This window comes from Dermacentor albipictus, unplaced genomic scaffold, assembly GCF_038994185.2.
Source record: "Dermacentor albipictus isolate Rhodes 1998 colony unplaced genomic scaffold, USDA_Dalb.pri_finalv2 scaffold_15, whole genome shotgun sequence".
Taxonomy (NCBI): domain Eukaryota; kingdom Metazoa; phylum Arthropoda; class Arachnida; order Ixodida; family Ixodidae; genus Dermacentor; species Dermacentor albipictus.
In genome coordinates, this window is record NW_027225569.1 from 6,986,034 (window position 1) to 7,006,921 (window position 20,888).

A 20,888-nucleotide genomic window follows, 5' to 3' on the forward strand; every position below is an offset into this window, starting at 1 on the left:
CGTACAGCACAAATATTTGGCACCAACATCTACGGAAGGAAGAGGAGGATAAAAGTACATTGGAAAGCCACAAAGGGCAGAAAAAGGGGTGCGCGGAGTCAGATAGTACACTCGAATAATGGGCGCCGTTTATCGCCGTGACATTAGTTGGCCGCACCAAATGCATTGCAAGATAGGCCGAGTCAGTGTTTTTGCATATTCTCTACCAATTATGCATATGCTCTACCAGCATTATGACACTCGGTAGGCAAATATGGAAGGATGATGATGATGGAACGGCCACAATGGCATCACGAACACATGCGGATACCTAGTTGCTCAAGCTGTTTGACAAATTTAACCACCGAGTCAGCGCAGAAGGCGTGACGACGATGGCGAGACGAGAGTTAGATGACGAAGCTGGAGTGACGACGATGGCATCACGACCACAAGCACCTACCTAGGTGGCCAAGCTGGTAGACAACTTGGGTCACTAGGTGAGCGTTAGAGGACGTTACAGGACGTGATCGTGGCTGACGGATGGACGGACGGACAGATCGATGGATGGTTAGAGTGGCGCAAAGCATCGGGACTCGGCGAAAAATTCTAATCGCATTAAAATAGGGTGCTTCGCTAATACGCGATCCCACAGTGCAGCGCTATTCAAGCGGGCTGGTTACATGAATTAGCCTAATGCAAATGATGTACCTTCATTGAAATCACCGTTAGTCGACGTTATGTCGGCTGTAGGGCAAAGAACTCTCCGAGTGATGTCTAATTACCCAAGTCTTGCTCCAGCGAAGCTCCTCATAACCCTGCATATTAATTTAATGACATCCCAGAATCCTCCATCGCCTTCGAATACATTTACCTTCGCTTGGCATCCATTCATCAACATTAACAGACCACCCCTTACTTGCCCTACGCAGTCGATGTGCTCAGTTTCAGTTGTTTCTTCTAATCTAAACCTAAAATCTACTCTCCCAGTTTGCTCGCTAATGCACGTCGCTGTCATCCCGTCTTTTAACGTTAAGATGTCGTTCGCTCTTCTGTTGGAAGGTCCGTAAATTTTCTCACGTTACCTTGCTAACGCCACTTTTAAGAGCTTTACCGCCCAGTGTTTTGACAATAGCGTATATCTTCGTTGCCCTTTGATGCATCCTGAAAAATACTGAAGGAACTATTGAATAATTCACCGGCACCCAAACGAGGCAGTGTTCCTTTTATTTACAAGCTCGTGTGAGGGATTATAAGGCTCGAGTTCTGGTGAAATTCATTTGGGAGCACCGGTAAGCGCGTGTGAAGTTGCGCAAGTATTCATTCAGTGGCCGAATTGTAGAAAGCCGGTTGAAGGCGCCAGCTTTGATGTCCAGCTCCGGGCAGCCTTCAGGCGATGAGTCAAAATCGACGTCATAAGCCGCCACGGTATAGTTAACTTTGTCGAAGCCGTCTCTGGAATGGCAAACCTGCGGAAAAGCACTCGACATGTGGGATGCTAGGAAGATATTATAAGATAATAACTACTTGATGCTAAAATGCTTCGAAACAACGTACCTGGCCTTATGCATCTTAGACTGATGTCCAGTCGCAGGTTAGAACTTACTGAACTCGTGTAGCGAAAGGCTGGATACGATGACGTTGCTTATAGCAATCTAAAAATGAGGGCTGCGCGTCTTTCTTTTTTCTGCGCTTGCACGGGACAGCCACAGCGACTGCACGGACAGAGCGACGTAAAGAGACCTTTCAGAACGGAACGTTTGAAACCGCGGATAAGGCGCTAAAGAGTGATAGTGGCTCAATATGATCAGACCGGCATCAGCACACCTGGCGTCGCCACCTACAGTAGTTTGCTGGCGTCATCAGTTCACTTTGCGCCACCATCCGCGGCAGTTCGTGCAGCCGCAGTGCGTTCATTTGTAGTGGTATTACCAAGTTTCGTAACATAAGACGCCAACAAACACTGACGCCAAGGACAACATAGGGGAAATGACTTGAGCCTAATAAATGAAATGAAGAAACGATAAATTATCGGAAATAAAAGAGGACGAAAAAACAGCTTGCCGCTGGCGGGGATCAAACGCACAACACGCGCATTTCGCATGCGATGCTCAACCAATTGAGCAGAAAGACGTTCCATGTCCGCCACCAAAGTCTGTGAGTGGTGGCGCTCGCTAACACTCCCAGGGTTCTACTAGGAGACATGAATACCCAAGAAAGTGGATGGGGAAACGGCACCGCGGTAACTTAATTGGTAGAGCATGGCACGCGATATGCCAAGGTTGTGGGTTCGGTTCCCGCCTGCGGGAAGTTATTTTTTCATCCACTTTTATTTACATTTATTTATCGTTTCTCTATTTCATTTATTAAGCACAAGTATTTCCCCCTATGTTTTCCTTGGTGTCAGTGTTTGTTGGCTTCTCATGATATGACATAAAAAAATCGGGCCGTTCGGTTAATCCCCTTCCTTTAAGTTTCATGATAGTGGTACTGACACTGGACTCCATGAAGATGAGTAAGTCGCAGAGTCATTACGCATACTTTACTCCCAGAGGAGTTTCTGAGTAAATTTTACGACTAGCATAGCTAGTGAGTTTAGGAACCTTACGTACGCAATAATACAGGTACAGTGGATTTTGGTGCTATATTATGTTAGTGGGACCCATTTTGTTTACGAGCGACAATTCTATTGCAAAGAAATAATTAGGTCGGCTCTGCTGTAACAGTGTACTGTAAACACGTTTGTGACAAAAAAAACGAACGACATCTGTAGTTCCGGTATAGTCAACACAAAGCACACGATGGCACCTATGAATCATTCCTGGCAAGGACATTAAGTTGCATTTCATAAACTGCATGACATGAAATAGGCAAAGAACAAAGGGGTACAACACATCGCACAACACAATGATCGCGATACTACCAGACATGTCTCAGAGAGCGACTATATTATAGTGCATATAGCCACAGACTTTAAGATCGCAAGGCTTCACTTGTGGCCACTTATGTATTTGGATGCATAACCGAAATTAGCAACCCATATTTTTACAGGGTAACACATTTGCATGTGTGCGACATAACGCAGCACTTATCTATAATTCCAACATAGCGCTAAGGACTACAGTTAGCCTTATCGTTGCACGAAGACAATCACTACACACCAAAAAAGACTATGTATGTGACGTGGTAGTATCCTCTACTCACTGGTTTGTGAAACCCAGTAACTGCTTAGTAAAGGCAGCACCTACTAAGTCTGAATTATCGAAGGCTTTAAACAGCTACTAATGAATTAGCACGGGCGGTAACGTTGGCAACTGCACTGGTTATTACCTTTTTGCTTGCGTTTTCGTCCCTATATATGCACCAATGTTTCGTTAACAAAAGTACATGGCCAGCTGAAAATGTCATGCCACTACTCAATTTCGATAAGGTCTCGGATATTTCTAGTGCCCTCTTGTGTCCCATAATTTCCGGTAGCATTTTGTACACTCGAATTTCAGGAATAAACAAATATCATGAAGCCTTGCTTAATGCCTAGAATTAGCAGGGTGCTATGGTGCTCAGCTTTGCCATTCTGATTCCTTTGAGACAGATTTTCGTTAGAGCAAATGAAGAGCATCTGCCGATTTACAGCACCGCGCTCTGAGAGTTTGAATATTTGAAGCACTGACGATGCAAAAGCACGACACAACGTGTGTAATAAACACAACGTGTGTAGTAAAAGATGAGCGCTGATTACAGATTTTTGCCACAAGGTCTGACTGCTAGAAAATATGGCAACGGCACAATGTAAAAATAAGTTCCGGCTAAAGTTCAAGGCACCCAATAATTGTTCAGCAAAAAATAAATGATGATTATTTTTTTTATTATTTACAATGACCTTACAGGCCCCCGTAGGAGCATGACGTAAGGGGGGGGGTATAAACAGAAACAGTACTATATGAGCTAGTGAACATATTATGTAGCAAGTGGCACTTATACATTTCTACTATAAAGCATTCAAACACAAGAGATACAGCACTTAAAAAAAGTAACTGATGCGCAGTACAAACCACGATGCAGGTGAAAAATATCAATGAGAAGCAATAAGTTTGTGAACAGATTAAAAGGGTGTTTTTGAAAGATGACTGCTGACTTGGTTGCGGAAGGAATCATGGTTTGTTAAGGAAGCGATAGTGTCGGGCAAATCGTTCCACAGAGAAATGGCCCGTGGAAGCGCAGAGCTGTTGAAGGTTAATGTGTGACCGAAGATGCGCGAGTAACTGAAATTATTATGGAGGCGTTTTGACATGCGCAAAGGCCTTTCGAGAGGTAGCGGAGACAGCCTATTACCATTAACGTACTTGTGGAACAAACAGAGCAGTGCGATGCAACGGCGAGTTTCAAGTGAAATGATGTCATGATTCTGTTTAATTTCAGTTACGCCATGAGAATAGTTATAATCGCAAGAAATAAAACGTGCTGCTCTGTTCTGTACGGCTTCTAGCATATTGATTAGGTATTTTTGATGAGGTGACCACACAGGACTTGCAAATTCTAGTTGAGGCCGGACAAATGTTGCATATGCAAGCTTCCGGATGCTGGATGGGGCGTTCTTTAAGTTTCTTCGTAAATACCCCAAAGTTCGTGAGGCTTTGGCGCAAATGGCGGTGACGTGGGATGCCCAGGACAGGTTAGGAGCGAGGTGAACTCCGAGATATTTATATGAAGATGCTACCGAGACCTGAGATGAATGATGAATGTGGTGTTTTGTGGCGCAAGGACTAAATATGGCTGAAGAGCGCCAGGCCGGTGTTTACGAGTTCGCAGTGGAGCTATGGATGACAAGAGGTAGATGTTACATTGCTGTAAATGGGGCCTAAATACTGTCGCCGTAAAGTGCGTAAAACGTATATGAGATCAAATTATGCCAATGGCTAATGAGCTGTACTGTGGGCACGAAGGATACATTGCGAAACAATGATTATACTGCAAAATATGTGAGACATAAACGTTTGCAAGAAACACCACTGCCTTAACAGCTAGAGCCCTTGAAACGCAAGGACCTGGAAGCATGCGCTATACAAAACTACTATAACAGCGGCATGGTCTCTAAAGAGGACGTGTTATGAATTTATGGTGCTAAAAACATGCAAGTCTACATAATTAGAAAATTATATTCCTGCTTTGGCGTCAAAGAATGGTTCTGCGCCGAGAAACATTACAGGATGGAGGGGGGTGTGCTGGCGGGTATGCTAGACGAAAAGGTTTATTTATCTCAGTTTCGGCTTCCCGACACTCCAGGAGGAGTAAAAAATAGAGCTACACCACATCCCCCGCAATTCAAGAATCAAAAGAAGCGTGCAGCTGCAGAACAAAGTTCCAACTGTTCAATGGGTCTTGTTAAGTTTACAGAATGTTGACTCCATGCCAAAACGCTGTACAGGAGCACCAGTTATGAGAACGTCAAAATTCTCGTCTCGAGCCCTCCGCGCTTGCCCAGATCCTATGGCAGTCTACTGCTCGGTATAATTTCGCGGGTTCCATTCCCGGCCGCGGCGACCGCGTGCTGCTGGGAGCGAAAGGAAAAAAAAGAAACGCTCGCCTGGTTAGACTAAGATGCCAATGAACAACCCAAGATAGTCAAACTTAATTAGAAGCCCTCCCATCCCCTATCTATTGTGCACGAATGCTATATTGAGGCATAAATCGCATGAGTTATTCAATGAATCAGTCAATTTCGTCTCTAAGCTGCTTCCAAAGCGAATTGAAGAATATGTATAACATCTTACAAAACAACGAAAACAGTGAAACCGCTGTAGGTGAATGCACACGAGAGCAAACACTCAGCCGTCTAGCTATTCCGGCTAACTTTGCAGAACACTTGACAAATTACTTAAATTTCTAGCTCAGGTCGAACAAAGAGTGTCTGATGACGTGCGACAATAATTAAATATCACTACTTTTATCAGTGCTTTGTCGCGGACAATCCACCCTTTTGACATCGACAGTTAAGCAGCCAGCTTCTGAAGGTGTTATTGACCCCAAAATGATACTAGCCCCTATGAGCGATTGAAGTCACGCGAGCCGAAAAAACAATACTTTACCGTATACAAGTTATCTGCCAGTTACTGCATTTGAGAGACAGGAGTTTTTGGGACACACCATGCCGTAAACTTGGCCATTCCTTTCACTGATGCAAACCAGTCTCGCTTTTCGTTTTCATATTACTAAACGCCTGCAAGCTTATGAACGCGACGTCGTTCTTTTTTTTCCTTACTTTTATGAATGTGAGTTCACACTACGCAGTTTTTCTTTCCCTGGAAGTGTTCCCCCAGTCACAGAGATGGCACCAACGCAAAGGAACTGCCATAACATTAATCGCGCGGGTCCCAATATATCTATTGTTAACTATCCGTCTTTCTATAGCCATGCATGCATGGGTCCCACAAATTTCTTTTTGAGTCAACCGACCCCGTATGTCAAGTTCCTATAAACACCGAAAGAAATGCTGCAGCGTGACACTGTTCGCGTGCTTTCCGCATCCGGACTCATGTGCTCCCGTTATTCATTACCATGCAGTGTTTCGCCGTGTCGGAGTAAGATCTCCGATGAACAGCAGCCGTTGCCGGAATTGTTAGCTGTGGCGTAAGAGCAGCGCAACTGCGCTCGTTTCGTCATCGGTTCGTCTGGGGGCCAACCCTAGATGTTAAGCGACAGGCTTGAGAAACGTTTCCAGTTAGTGTACTTACTCGAAATGCAAAACATTTTAGGCACCTGGAACACCCCAACTCGACTGCGAACTTCGTCATAGTACGATACTGTTTTAATATTTACCTTCTCTTTGATCAAGTGCGCATTGTCGAACATAAACGTTCGTTCCAGGTACATACTGTACACCATGATGTACAGTTGAACGTCACTCTTAAAAACTTTCCAATCCGCTCCGACGACGCTTGGGCAGAGCTGCGAACATTGGAAAATAATATGAGCTGATTAACACTAATGGCAGGTTGTAGTATCAGAACCTGGTTAGACTAGCAAACTGGTACGTATATCTGCTTAGTCGTGTAATTCATGATATGAAGGGCGAAGGCTTAGACGAAGGACAAGGCAAACAAGGACACATGCATTTCGCTGAACGAAGGACTTGGAACTGTGCTACGCAAAGCCACGCAAGTTCCCACTTTGTTCAACTCTTACGTTTCGAATATAACACGCTCTCACGAAGGACGACCGGCACTTCTGCTGTTTGGAAATCCTTGCAAAATTTTCACCTAAATATTGCAAATACCTGAAGTTAAGGAACGCAATGCTACTAGACAGCAGTAGTGCTAAGTGAAAAAATGTCAGCGCAGTATTGGTAAGACGTACCTATGAGAAGAGTATATATGAGTGACTGATCCATAATACACGTAGTCTCCTTTCATAATACAGGAACGGTACTATTTGATCTTAAAGCATAGCTTTCATTGCGGGATAATTTTCAGTTGTGCCAATCCAGATTCGAAATGATCATCTTGTGCGCTTTTTAATCTACACGTAGAGAAGCGCGGAACAGATCGAAGGGAGGAGTCCGTGTAGAATTCCAACTCAACGAATTCTGAGCCGGCACGGTGGAGACCATTGACGCAGGCCGTAATCACAAGGCGGAAATCAGAGCGTCATCGTCCTAATGTGGGCGTGATTCTAGCTTTGTACGATTGTAAGCAGCCGGGAGCTCACGCGCGATACCAGCACATCGGCGCCATGCAGTGACAGTATAGAGAGCACCATAGGATACGTAAGGCTCGGTTCGTGTACGCCTCTCATTCTACCTACTACCTTGCACGTTACAGTGATGGCGTAGCATCTTAACGGGAAAATCTGCTAGGCCACCCCTGTTATTTCAACTTGACGGTCTTCGGCGTGACGGCGACAGATGATTTTAAATCTCTCATTGCTCATTGGCATGTCAAGCTCTGGACAAAGTGTTACGCGATATTTCGCAATTACTACACCCATTATTTTGAATGCTGCTAGACCTAGAGAGGCAGCACTGTGCCGTGAGAATGCGTCGACTTCCAGCTGTAGTTGGCACTGCGCGATTAGCAATTGTTATTCGTTGACAATTCAGAAATCTCTCAAAGGTTATGTTTCACTGCGCCACACATATGGTTCTACGCGGTAGTATGGTACGCAGTGACGGTATGCTGAAAAATGATCCGTCGACCTTTCTGTTGTAGATGCTGCCGCCTAGTGAAAACGGGGCGCGATAGCTCCCCCTGACGGCGCGTGGATGGCGATCTGACAGTGCGTGCTTCTTCTTTAGATGGAACATGTCTGATAGACTATTAAACGTGTGGTTATATGACTCCTCCTCTGGCCGTCGCGTTCTTCCCTCCTGGTTACAACAGGGTGTCTGAAGATCAGGTGCTACCAGCGGACATCGGCTCCCACTCATCCTCCGTGTGAAGGGCAACGTCAGCAAGGAATCGGCGGTGAGCTAATCAGTATGCGCACATCTAGAACTCATGCAATACGACCCCCTAACGCTCGAGGCGATGGTGTCGTTTGTAGTTCAACCGCCGCACGCCTTCAATGTTTGGTCGCCGAACGAGTGGCCGAAGTGTAAACAAAAACTTCAACGTTTCCTAACCGCTTCAGGGTTGTGCGTGAAGCCCGAAGAAGATCAAGTAGACGCGCTACTCTACATCATGGGCGAGCAAGCCGGCGAAATATCGGCCACGTTTGCTCTTTCTGAAAGGACACCAAGAAATTCAATGCAGTTGTAAAGCAGTTCGACAAATGTTTATCCCGCGACGCAAAGTAATCTTTGAACGAGCCAGATTCAACACCACAGTGCAACAAGATGGTGAGTCGGCTGAAAATTCGTCCCTGCGCTTTACACAATTTCGAAGGATTGGGAGTTCGGCTCTCTTCGAGAACAGTTCGTGCGTTTCCGCCTGGTAGTTCGGATAAAAGATAAGTAGTTATCCACCATGTCACATCTCAGTGTAGACCCGACTCTTCATAAGGCACTTGAGTCCGTCCACCAAGTCAAGAGCGTCTGTCAGCAAAAAACGGAGCTCCAAAAAGGAAGTGCCACCTGTGACGGATTCAGTAACGCATCGCGCTTGCCCAACTAAGCGTAAGGCTCAGAAAAGTAAACGCGGAGTTCGCACGTTTCGCCCTACTCCACATACCCAGGACCTGTTGGTGTCTCCCAACCGCTTCACTCCGCTAGTGGAAGAGGATGAAGCCATCGAGGAAGATGACCCTTCATCATTTAAAGAGGTATCTAATCCTCAGGCTACCTACAGCGATGTTACTAGCCGGACTCGTCACAGACTTCGTGCGTCTACAACAACGGCCCAGAAGGAAATGAACTTCAAAAGGAATTGGGTGACATCGATCGCAGCATCAAAATATTGCAAATGGAATTATCCAAACTTCACTCTCTCCGCAACCGCCTTGTCACTGCGATTACTTCATGGACAATAAACAGATCATCGGCGGCGCAAACGCCTCATAAATGTCTTCCACCAGTGCCGGCATCACGTATTTTGTCTATGCGTGAATCTGCGCCTAAACTTGCCTCCGACCCGGCGTCGTTCCTGCGTTATGTCATGCAACTTCCACTCTTGCGGAACACTTATTATGATGGCTGCCACAATGGCCTCTAACCCGCCTTCGCCACCGTCAGCTGACAGCTGCAGCTAGGCGCCACGAACGCCGTTTCCCACGTCGACGCGTGTTGAAGTGGCGTTCTTCGCTAGCTCTAACCATTAGCGCCGCCTCAATTTGGACAACGTTCTGAGCAATGGAAGTTTGCGGACGCTCTCCTGACCAGGGTTCCAACGCGTGCTTCGTGTCGGGCAAAGCATCAGCTGTCTTTGCATTTGACATGGCGCAGGTATCATTTCCCGGGTATTATACGCAACCACCTGTGGTCTTCGCCCCATTTACGCTTCCGCCGAATGCAGGGGCGCTCCTATAAGCTGATGTTTTCTATGGGATGCAGTCTCCGCTCATGGTGGCTGAATTTCTTCCTGCAGCAGACCAAGCCAAATTGAAGACTGCCCCAGTACCTGAAGGCGTGACCTATGAGGCTTTTAAAACCTAGAAGGAGCCACCTTGGAAGCGGTTCTCACCTCATTAAACGCTGCATGGCTGTCAGGAGAAGTACCCGAGCACTGGTTGCAAGCAACTACAATAGTCTTCTAAAAGGGGCGTGTCTACCGTGGACAACATATATGTTGTGTTTACTAGCATTAGAAGTGCCATTCACAAACGAGATAATTTGTATTCTATCATTGTATGATGTGCTGCAGATGTGGTTGCAATAACAGAAACTTGGCTTTCAAGTAAAATCGCTGACAACGAAATATTACATTGTCACAATGATTATAAATTCTGTAGATTTGATTGAAGCGGAAGAACAGGCGGCCGTGTGCATATTGCAGTATCAACGCGTCATTTCCGCAAGTTATTCCCGTCATATCTCCACTAGCATTTGTTTCGGACGTCATGAAGTACTTATTTGTGCTTGCTACCTTGCACCATAATCTTGTTTGACATTTTGTGGTTCTTTATACGACGCTTTGAATAACATTCTTGTCCAACTTCTCCCCTTCTAGTCTTAGGTGATCCTAATTTCCCAGACATTTTGTGAAATAGCAACCATTGCTTTGTTTGTACGTATACTACTGAAAGCTCCAATTTTGTTAATCTCTCTCATGATTCCAATTTAACCCAATTAGTAAAAAAAAACCCTACGCGAGTTACTACTATCTCATCAAACGTGTTATGTTTAGTCCTTACTCCAATCCCAGATGTGTTTTCAGCATTTACATGTGTGCCTGGGCTAAGCGACCATTGTATCCTTCACTTTCTTTGGAACTTTCCTTTGGAGCGAACGTCACAGCACAGAAAAATCACAAGAGATTATGCTAGAGCGAATAGTATTGACGTATAAATGCAGTCTTCTTGCGAATCGTTCCTGGGCTTCTACGTCTATAATAGTGTACAAGAGAACTGGGCAACTTACAAAACAAGAATGCTTATCGCTTATGGCTTATCGATAAATATGTGCCTTTTCGTAAAATTCATTCCAAGTTTCGCTCTTCTTGGTTCACTGCACTGCTCGTCTGTTTACCGAACAAGAAAAAAAAGAATTTACAGGAGAGCAATATCAAGTGATAAAACTGCGCGCTGGGCAGCTTATGAAAATTGAATCTCTGATTACAAGCGTGAACTTGAAGCGGCCAGGCGCAATTTATTTTCAAGCACTCTTCCGTCACTGATTCGAAATAAACCGCCTAAATTTTGCGAAGGGGTTAAACATTATCTTATATGTGCTGTGTTGCTCTGCGTAACGTATTTAAATTTTCGTTTTCTGATGATCAGTCCTTTTCATCACCCGTTTTTATTTGCCCCTTGTTTCTCACGACGGATCCCATAATCATTGAATGGGTTGGAATAACAGAACTCATAAAGAAACTAAAGGTATCTGCACCCGGCCCTGATGAAATACCTGCTCGGTTTTTGAAATGCACTGTAACCCACTCATATATTATTTTATCTAAACTTTTCAAACAGTCCTTAGAATGCGGTGTGCTGCCAAACGACTGAAAGGCGGGGACTGTGGTGCCTATTATAAAACAAGCTACCCCTTCATGCGCTATCTACTACAGGTCCACCTCGTTAATCAGCATTCCCGGGAAACTTATGGAACACATCATTTTCTCTAATCTCGTGCTTTTCCATGAATCTAACTTCTTTTAGTGAATATGAGCCTGGTTTCCTAAAAAAGTTTCTCGTGAAACACGACTAGTTATGTTTACTAATGACCTGTTTTCATGCCGAGATCGAGGTTCTTGTATTGATTGTATCTTTTTGTACCTTGAAAAAGCCTTTGACACAGTATGCCATCGTCGCCTGAAACTAAGGAGACTCAACAGTGACCCCTATTTATTAAAGTGGTTTGAATGCTTTCTCGACAAACTCAGTTCGTATCTGCCAGCAATTCTGTTTCACCAACATGTTTCCTAACTTCTGGTGTGCTACAAGGCTCAGTCCTTGGGCCTGTTAATTTCTTATTTAAATTAACGATCTCCCGGAGGAATAGACGGCTAACGTCCGTCTTTATGCTGATGACTCTGTAGCTTATCGTGAAGTAACTAACCCAGATTATTCCTTCTTACTTCAATCTGACCTTAACACCATTTCTTCGTGGTTTAACGAGTGGTTAATGAAACTACACGTTAACAAATGTAAAGTGATGAAATTTTCTCGCGGTAGTGCTCTTTCTACATCCTCATACAAATTAACAACTCTATTTTGTCTTCTGTCACTTCCTATACATATTTAGCTGTTCATATTACTAACAATCTCTCATGAAAACTCACGTTGAATAGGTGACAAAGTCTGCCAATCGAACACTAGGTTCTTTAAGTCGACCTAGGATGGCCTAGGTCGCTTATCCTCTATGGTTTTGATTGGTGGGCGATCGAGCCGAGTGAGGTCCGTTCTCGGCATGTATGTACACAAGGCATATGGTCACGTCAATCACGCTGCCCTCATTGAAGTGCTACGCTGGATTCACTTACCCGCCCACATGTGCAAGTTTATTCACACTTTTCACACATCTCGTGAATTCACCATCCGCATCAACAAAGACAATGTGGGATCCTTTCGGCCACATCGCGGTGTACCGCAATGGTCAGTGCTGGCCCCCATAGTTTTCAACAAGTTAGCCTCCTACCCTTGGCATGGCGATTTGGCGACTATGCTGACCTACACGTGCCCATTTATGCGGATGACATAACAGACTGGTCCGTCCACCCGTCTCTCCAAATTCAAGCTACAAGTTTACAGCTCGCTCTTACAATTACATATCAATGGTGTTCTTTTGTAGGACTCACATTGTCGCCTCAAAAGGCGGCTCTACTTCCTGTCGTGAATGTGCGCGGTCGCCGTGCGTTTAAGGCCACCCCTATCGCCATTTTGTTGCACGCAAGCTGAATTCCAGTCAGCTTACTCCGAATCCTAGGTCTGGACCTCTACGATTCCGGCTCCGCTGGCCCCTGGATTCGCACAGCATGTCAGAAGGCATCCCAAATGCTGCAACTCATTCGCAGGATTTCTCAAAAGTGAGTTAGTGCCACAATCACCGTCGCCCGCCTCCTTATACGTACTGCGTTACAGCGAAGATTGATATACCGAGCGCAGTTTCACAACATGACACGCGAAGAATAGGACCACTTGGAATCTATCAACTGAGCAGCAATGCGTGTTATTACGGGCCTCTCACAAATTACGCCCATTCACGCGCTCCATGCTGAAGCGCAATTAAATACGATAGGCGAACTTGTTCACCAGCGTCGCCAAGCTCGTTCTGCAAAGTTCGATAACATCCTTGAAGCCGCAGAACTTCAAAAGTACATGACAGAGGGTTCGGTGATGCCACGCGATAACTGCCCGCCAGGACCACCGTGGCTTTATCAGCAAATTACGTACAATCGGCCTCTGACTCGCATACACACAAGCTCCGTTGGCCACATTAATGAGTGCAGTGTAATAGCAAACAGCTCATCAACTTCGAATGCGAGCTCTTCCCGCAGACATGTAGCGTATGTCGACGGTAGTGTGAGTGATGATCATGTCTCCATGGCTATCGCTTGTCCCGAAATATTGACAGAAATAGCAACCTGCTCGTATGCTTGCTCCTCTGCCTGGCCGTCGATACAGGCGGAGCTCTTGGCGATCCGAGACGCACTATACATCCTCTGTCCACACCTTTTGCCTTGTAGTAAGCACATTGACATCTTCACCGATTCCTTAGCTGCTATCCGTTGTCTGCGTTTTGACACAGGAGATTCAGGACACAGTTGAGAAATTACCCGTTACAGTACGTGTTCAATGGATACGCCGCAATCCACATCCGACACAAGCCTTGGTGGATGCAGCGAGCCATAACAAACCTTCATGTCCACTTCAACTGGCCCCCACCTCTCCGGAGACAAGGCTCCTCACAGAAAAAGAACACCTTCGGCGCGCCACGCGAGCACTTCTCCCACTGTGTGGCACCGACCTCCCTGGCGGCCTAGCACGGTGGGAAGAAGTCTTGCTACGACGGCTACACCTCCGTGTCACCCTTACCCCTGCGGTAACCACGTCGTGGCTGGTACAGTACCGTGCCTCCATCAGCGATTCCTGCACCTTCTGTCCCGCTCTTCTCTGGGAGGTGGACACAGGACACCTGCTCTGGTCTTGCCCCTATCTACACGCCTCCGGCAGAAACACCTGCTTCGATGTGGTCCACCCCCAGGTCGGCCGCCAGATGTAGACAGTTGGATCTTGAGGCCCGACCAGCGGACACTGCTGGACTTCCTCCGAGAATCTGGCGTGTATCAACGGGTTTCCATAATTCTTTATGCCAGCAGGCACGCCGTCGCAATAAAATAAAATTAAAAGAACTGCCCATTTGCGAAGGGCGTATTGCACGTACTAAGTAAAGCCTAAAAATTTAATGAAAACGTTCGCCGTATTGTCTACTATGCTGCCGGTTGAGGAAACGACAACTATATTATAGCGACCCAACGTCGTTTTTTTCTTTTTCGACGCTTCGGTCGTGGGATTCCTCCATGTGAACACCCCCACTGCAGCAAAGTATGCCTCGCGCCGCCTTTCGTATAGCGTTGAGGTGGCGTAGAAATTCATCCTACGTCCGGAGACGGGAAACAATGACATACCTTTTGAACCTGGATGTCCAGAAAAGAGGCACCTAGTGCATGTGTTGTAATCAGGTTTTTTACGTCTATAGCAATCCAGAATTTGTTTATCTATAGTGTATAAACATTGAAACAAGGCTGAAAGTCACAGGTTAGATGGCAGGTTAAAGAGATCAGCAGTGGTCGAACAAGGAACGTCGCTGTGGCCAACGTCTCGACAAGAGGAGAGTAGCAGGTTTTGAAAACAAGCCCCGCTGTTCGAACACTGGCAGAAACACCTTGAGACTCAAATGAATTAAAAATCCAAAGAAGCTAACCATGAAGTGGTCCGTAATGTTTTAGTGCACTCCTGGTTTAAAGCGTCTGTAGCGGCACAATCGTGTAAGCAGGCTGTCTTTTTTTATTTAACTTTGTATACAAGCTTCGCCCAACACACAAACGTGTCAGACAAACTACATATGGAAGAAATATCAGATCTTGCCACCAGCAGCGTTGCTATGGCTTAATATTTACTCGTGAGCAACAGATGCAGCTGGTGTTGGAGGGTATATGTAATAAACCAGTAGGGCTGGGGTTATTACAGGCCTATGGAACTCTACAATATAGATATGAAAGCTTCAATGAAGAGAGACAATATCAAGGAAACAGAGGCAAGGATGCTATAGATTACATCTATAAAGCTTGATTAGCTCAAGCAGTCTAGGTTACTATTTGTGGCTACCCCATTTTAAAAGTGCTGCGTATAAAATTCATCATCATCATCTGCCCCTCGTACATAGTAATCAGTAAATTGTACTATGTTTAGTAAGAAGCTAAAGCTCTTTGATAAAAAAAGCGTTGTTGCTCATATAGTTTACCAGTGCTTACTTTTACCGGGTCGTCATAACGCGAGCCATTGAAATCCAAGCATTTCTTGAACGGCCGGTAGTCATTCAGAGTGGCGAATGTAGGGTTCGGCAGATGCGGTCGGTAGTACCGCCCGCTGAGTCCTACCGAGATGGCTAACGTAATATTCAGGTGCAGCTGGCTCACTCTGTCAAGCAACTCCACACTTCTTACCTGTAGAAATACGCGGTGAAAAAGTTTTCATAATTTCACACGGCTAGACCAAACAGCACGCAGCCGAAGAGCACGAATACCCAAGATCAGGAAGTATCACAGGGCAGCATCAAATCTTCTTAGCACACCATTCTACATGCACGAACAAGTACGCACACACAAACAACACTACACTGTAGACATTATATTAGTTTTAAATCAATGTTTTGACTGCTAAAGTTTATCATCAATTTATACTGTTTCAAAGCCTTAAATACTGAAATTGTACAATAGAATAGTTAGGTTTTTACGGATCTAACTCTGGTTATTTCATTTTGGCAAATGTTTCTTCAGAATTGTAGGTAGTTTGTAGTTCTTTTTTATACCGCCAATTGCTGCTATACTGATGTGATCTTATCAATGTTATGTTGCAGCAAACCACGCCCCATTGGAGAACAACAGGGGCAGCATCCTCTATCAGGCCTTACAACCTTTCGCTGTTGCTCTGCTCTCTGTTATAGAAGGAAATAAACTTCAAACCTACATTGGTGAGCACTCCGTAGCATATTGTCACGTGGTGGTGACGTTGAACTACACAGTGGCAATACTGTGAACGACAAAACTAACTTTTGTTGGGCGAACCTGTTCCCACAAGACAGGCAACACTTACAGCACAACGATAGCGGCGAACACGCTCGGCGATCGTCGAAAATCTGATCAGCGGGTCAAGCGCATCGGCTTTTATACAGCAGTCATCGAATGTTCCATACTAATCCTTGGGACCCGCATGCCTTCTACAAAGTTCTACACCATTCGTGTCAAGCGATGAAATCAAATAACGCAAGGTTCGGTGACAACAGACAGCGCATAGAACCATCGATAACTTTCCAGAAACTTCGGATACATGCAGGCGCGTCCCGCGCTATGCGATAACATTTGTTAGGCAGCAAAACATGTCGCCCGCGAAAGACAAGTACACGTGTCAATATCCGCCAAATAAAGCACGGCTCAAGGGAATTTGCCACTGCCTACACCTTGAGAAATAGAATGCCGTCAAAATTACCACCGGACCAGCGTCTCGTTAAACAGTGAGGAGCAGAACGCTCTCCCTACGAACGTTAGGAGAAAATATGGTGGCCCCTTTTGATACAGCGCATCAGGAATGTGCAAGGCCAGAAGGCAGGAGCCGACCAAGGAAGCCTTCAGCGAGGCCTTAGTTCCTAAACGGCTAGTAAATGTTATTTCTGTTTCTCACAGGCAGATATACCACAGACACTGAGTTATCGTTGCAAAATACTGACCACCGTGCAAATGATGGTTCCACTAGGTCGCACGGACACTGTTAATGTCGTTGCACACAGGTTAGGCTATGTGGAACACATGTGCGAAAATGTTCGGCTTACTAAGTGAAGCCATTGTGAAACAAATGCCCTTCAACGTCAGCTCACACTTCGGTTAAGCACTATAACCACTCCTTGTTCCAGACATGTTCAACTTAGAGAACCATATTTATGAAATATTCCACTTTTGGTTAAGTATGAAACTCAAACCATAATTTCCACCTATTGCACTTAATGGAACCTATGCGGGGACGATAGGAAAAAGTGCACTTAGCGAGTTGCTGATTCTGCTTGCTTAGGCGCATATGAGAAGTTCACGCAAAGGGTATTTCTTGTATGTTCTATGAAGAAGACTTATGGGCATGGCAACGAGTTCCAAATGCGTCCCATTATTTCGCTAGGGCTTTTTCTCGGAATAAATGGCTTCATTTCATTACGAACATCTTCAAACGTCAGCAACGATGTTTGGGCTTACCGGCTCTTTTCGGTTTTTTTTCGCATTGTGAAATCGGTCACGCATAATATATTCGTATATCTTTTTTGTTTAGCCTTGGACTTTCATTCAATAAGAGAAACTATAATAATGACGTCCTTTCTCATAGAATTACCGGAAGTAGCTAACTCGGTTTTCCTTCTTTCTCACATTGCAAATTGTAAAATTTTCTTTTACTTCATTATGATGGGCAATATTTAGAAAGTTCACTCAATTTGTTATGTGTTTTGCTATATGCATGCATGCATGTCTGTATGTATGCATGTATGTGTGTGGGTGCGTGAATGTATGTATGTATGTATGTATGTATTGCGACATGTATGTCTGTATACATACATACATACATACATACATACATACACACATACATACATACATACATACATACATACATACATACATACATACATACATACATACATACATACATACATACATACATACATACATACATACATACATACATACGTATGTATGTATGTATTGCGACGTAGTAGTGACGGCTAAGAAGGCACTAGTAATACTGTGAATGACGAAACTTTTATTGGGCGAGCCTGTGGCTACAAAAACAAGCTACACTCAAAGAACAACGATAGGGGCGAACACAGTCGGCGATCGTCGAAAATCTGATAAGCGGATCAAGCATGCCGCCTTTTATACATCAGTCGTCGAAAGTTCCCGAATAATCGCTGGTGCCCGCTTGTCTCGCAGGAAATTCTACACCATTCGCGTCGCGTATACATATCAGATTACACAAAGTTCGGTGACAACAAACAGTGTATAGAACCATCGATAACATTCGAGGAACGTACTACATGCAGGCGCATCCTGCGCTGCGGGATAACATTTGTTAGCCGGTGAAACATGGTCACCCGATGGAGATAAACAAGTCCACGCGTGAATACTCCCTCTTAAGATGCATCATCCCTATACTGCAAACAAACAAACGTAATAACCAGAACACCCATGGTAATGAAACAACAACGTAACGAGGTTCGTCAGCGTACGGAAAAGAGCTTAAGACGCTCCATGTGAACCACTTCAGATCGTGCGCGGCGCCGCTCTGATTGCGAAATGCCGGCTGGCACGACTTCACAGTCCAGTGCGCCAATACGTCGGATAATGCGGTAGGGTCCGAAGTAGCACCGCAATATTTTTCACTAAATCCTCATTCGCGTATCGGGTCCAAAGGCAAATATTGTCGCCGGGCTGGTATTCCACTTAGCGTCGTCGAAGATTAGAGTGTCGACTGACGGTCCTTTGCTACTTCGAGGTGCGCCGACCGGCAAGCTGTCGGGCTTTTTTGGGGCGCTTGGGAAAGGTGGCGACGTCAAGATTCTCTTCGTCGGTGACGTGCCACAGCATGGCGTCGAGTCGTCGTGGAGTTGCTTCTGTAAACCAGACTCAACGGCGTGATCTGTGTTTCTTGCACTGCCGTGTTGTAAGCGAAGGTGACGTACGGCAGGACGGTATCCCAAGTCTTGTGTTCGACGTCTACGTACATTGCTAGCACCTCGGTGAGCGCCTTGTTCAGCCGCTCCGTACGACCACTCGTCTGCTGGTGGTAGGAAATTGTCCTCCTGTGGTTGTCTGGCTGTATTACTGAATGGCCAACCAGACAACCACAGGAGGACCATTGCCTACCACCAGCAGAGGAGTGGTCGTACGGAGCGGCTGAACAAGGCGCTCACCAAGGCTGTATTGCTGAATGGATGGATACAGCGGCGGCGTAGAGGTAGAGCACTCACCTCGCGTGCAAGAGGTCCGTGCTTCGCATCCCGGTACCAGCAATTTTCCACCGGATAAAAAAAAGAAAATCCGCATGTTGATAAAATTGCATAAACAGGCCTGGAGTGTGGCCTGATCCCGGTGACTAGAACCGGTAACGCACTCCTTCACCAGAGCAGGATTGGCCACCCTGGTGCAGTACTTGGCCACAACCTCCTATATGAACAACACAATCAAACCCCGGCCCTCAGTCCCCAGCAGCTGTGAAGAAACTGACCACGGTGGCGGTCAGACCTGCGACGCAGCAGAGGGTGCTAAGAATCACTGGCTCCGGACAGGCCGCCATTGGAATATGAACCTGGCAACGTTTAACGCTAGAACGTTATCTAGTGAAGCGAGTCTACCAGTGCTATTGGAGGAATTAGAGGGCAGTAAATGGGATATAATAGGGCTTAATGAAGTTAGGAGGTCAAAAGAAGCATATACAGTGCTAAAAAGCGGGCACGTCCTGTGCTACCGGGGCTTAGCGGAGGGAACAGAACTACGCGTTGGATTCCTGATTAATAAGAATATAGCTGGTAACATACAGGAATTCTATGGCATTAACGAGAGGGTGGCAGGTCTTGTTGTGAAACATAATAAAAGGTACAAAATGAAGATTGTACAGGTCTGCGCACCTTCATCCAGTCATGATGACCAGGAAGTCGAAAGCTTCTATGAAGACGTGGAATCGGCGATGGGTAGAGTGAAAACTAAATGCACTATACGACTTTAATGCCAAGGTAGGCAAGAAGCAGGCTGGAGAAGAGGCAGTGGGGGAATATGGCATGGGCACTAGGAATATCAGGGGGGAGTTATTAGTAGAGTTTGCGTAACGGAATAATATGAGGATAATGAATACCTTCTTCCGCAAGCGGGATAGCCGAAAGTGGACGTGGAGGAGCCCGAACGGCGAGACTAGAAATGAAATAGACTTCATACTCTGCGCAAACCGTGGCATCATACAAGTGTGGACGTGCTCGGCAAGGTGCACTGCAGTGACCACAGGATGGTAAGAACTCGAATTAGCCTAGACATGAGAAGGGAATGGAAGAAACTGGTGCATAAGAAGCCGATCAATGAGTTAGCGGTAAGAGGAAAAATAGAGGAATTCCAGATAAAGCTACAGAACAGATATTCGGCTTTAACTCAGGAAGAGGACCTTAGTGTTGAAGCAATGAATGATGATCTTGTGGACATCATTAAGGAGTGTGCAATGGAAGTCGGTGGTAACTCCGTTAGGCAGGATACCAGTAAACTATCGCAGTAGACGAAAGATCTGATCAAGAAACGCCAATGTATGAAAGCCTCTAACCCTACAGCTAAATAGAACTGGCAGAACTTTCGAAGTTAATCAACAAGCGTAAGACAGCTGACATAAGGAAGTATAATATGGATAGAATTGAACATGCTCTCAAAAACGGAGGAAGCCTAAAAACAATGAAGAAGAAATTAGGAATTGGCAAGAATCAGATGTATGCGTTTAGAGACAAAGCCGGCAATATCATTACTAATATGGGTGAGATAGTTCAAGTGGCTGAGGAGTTCTATAGAGATATATACAGTACCAGTGCCACCCAC

The 20,888-nt window shown here is 45.5% G+C and overlaps 1 protein-coding gene across 1 annotated transcript in view; it reads right to left on the reverse strand.

The window, feature by feature from the left end:
* Window positions 1–1,181: 1,181 nt before the first annotated feature.
* Window positions 1,182–20,888, reverse strand: part of LOC135918536 (uncharacterized) — a 114,641-nt gene continuing 94,934 nt past the window's right edge. The window contains exons 8-10 of the mRNA XM_065452151.2: window positions 15,537–15,728; window positions 6,793–6,921; window positions 1,182–1,445 (exon numbers count right to left, since the gene is read on the reverse strand). Coding sequence (XP_065308223.1) covers window positions 1,227–1,445; window positions 6,793–6,921; window positions 15,537–15,728 — 540 coding nt within the window. The 3' untranslated portion in view covers window positions 1,182–1,226. The remainder of the gene's footprint in view (window positions 1,446–6,792; window positions 6,922–15,536; window positions 15,729–20,888) is intronic.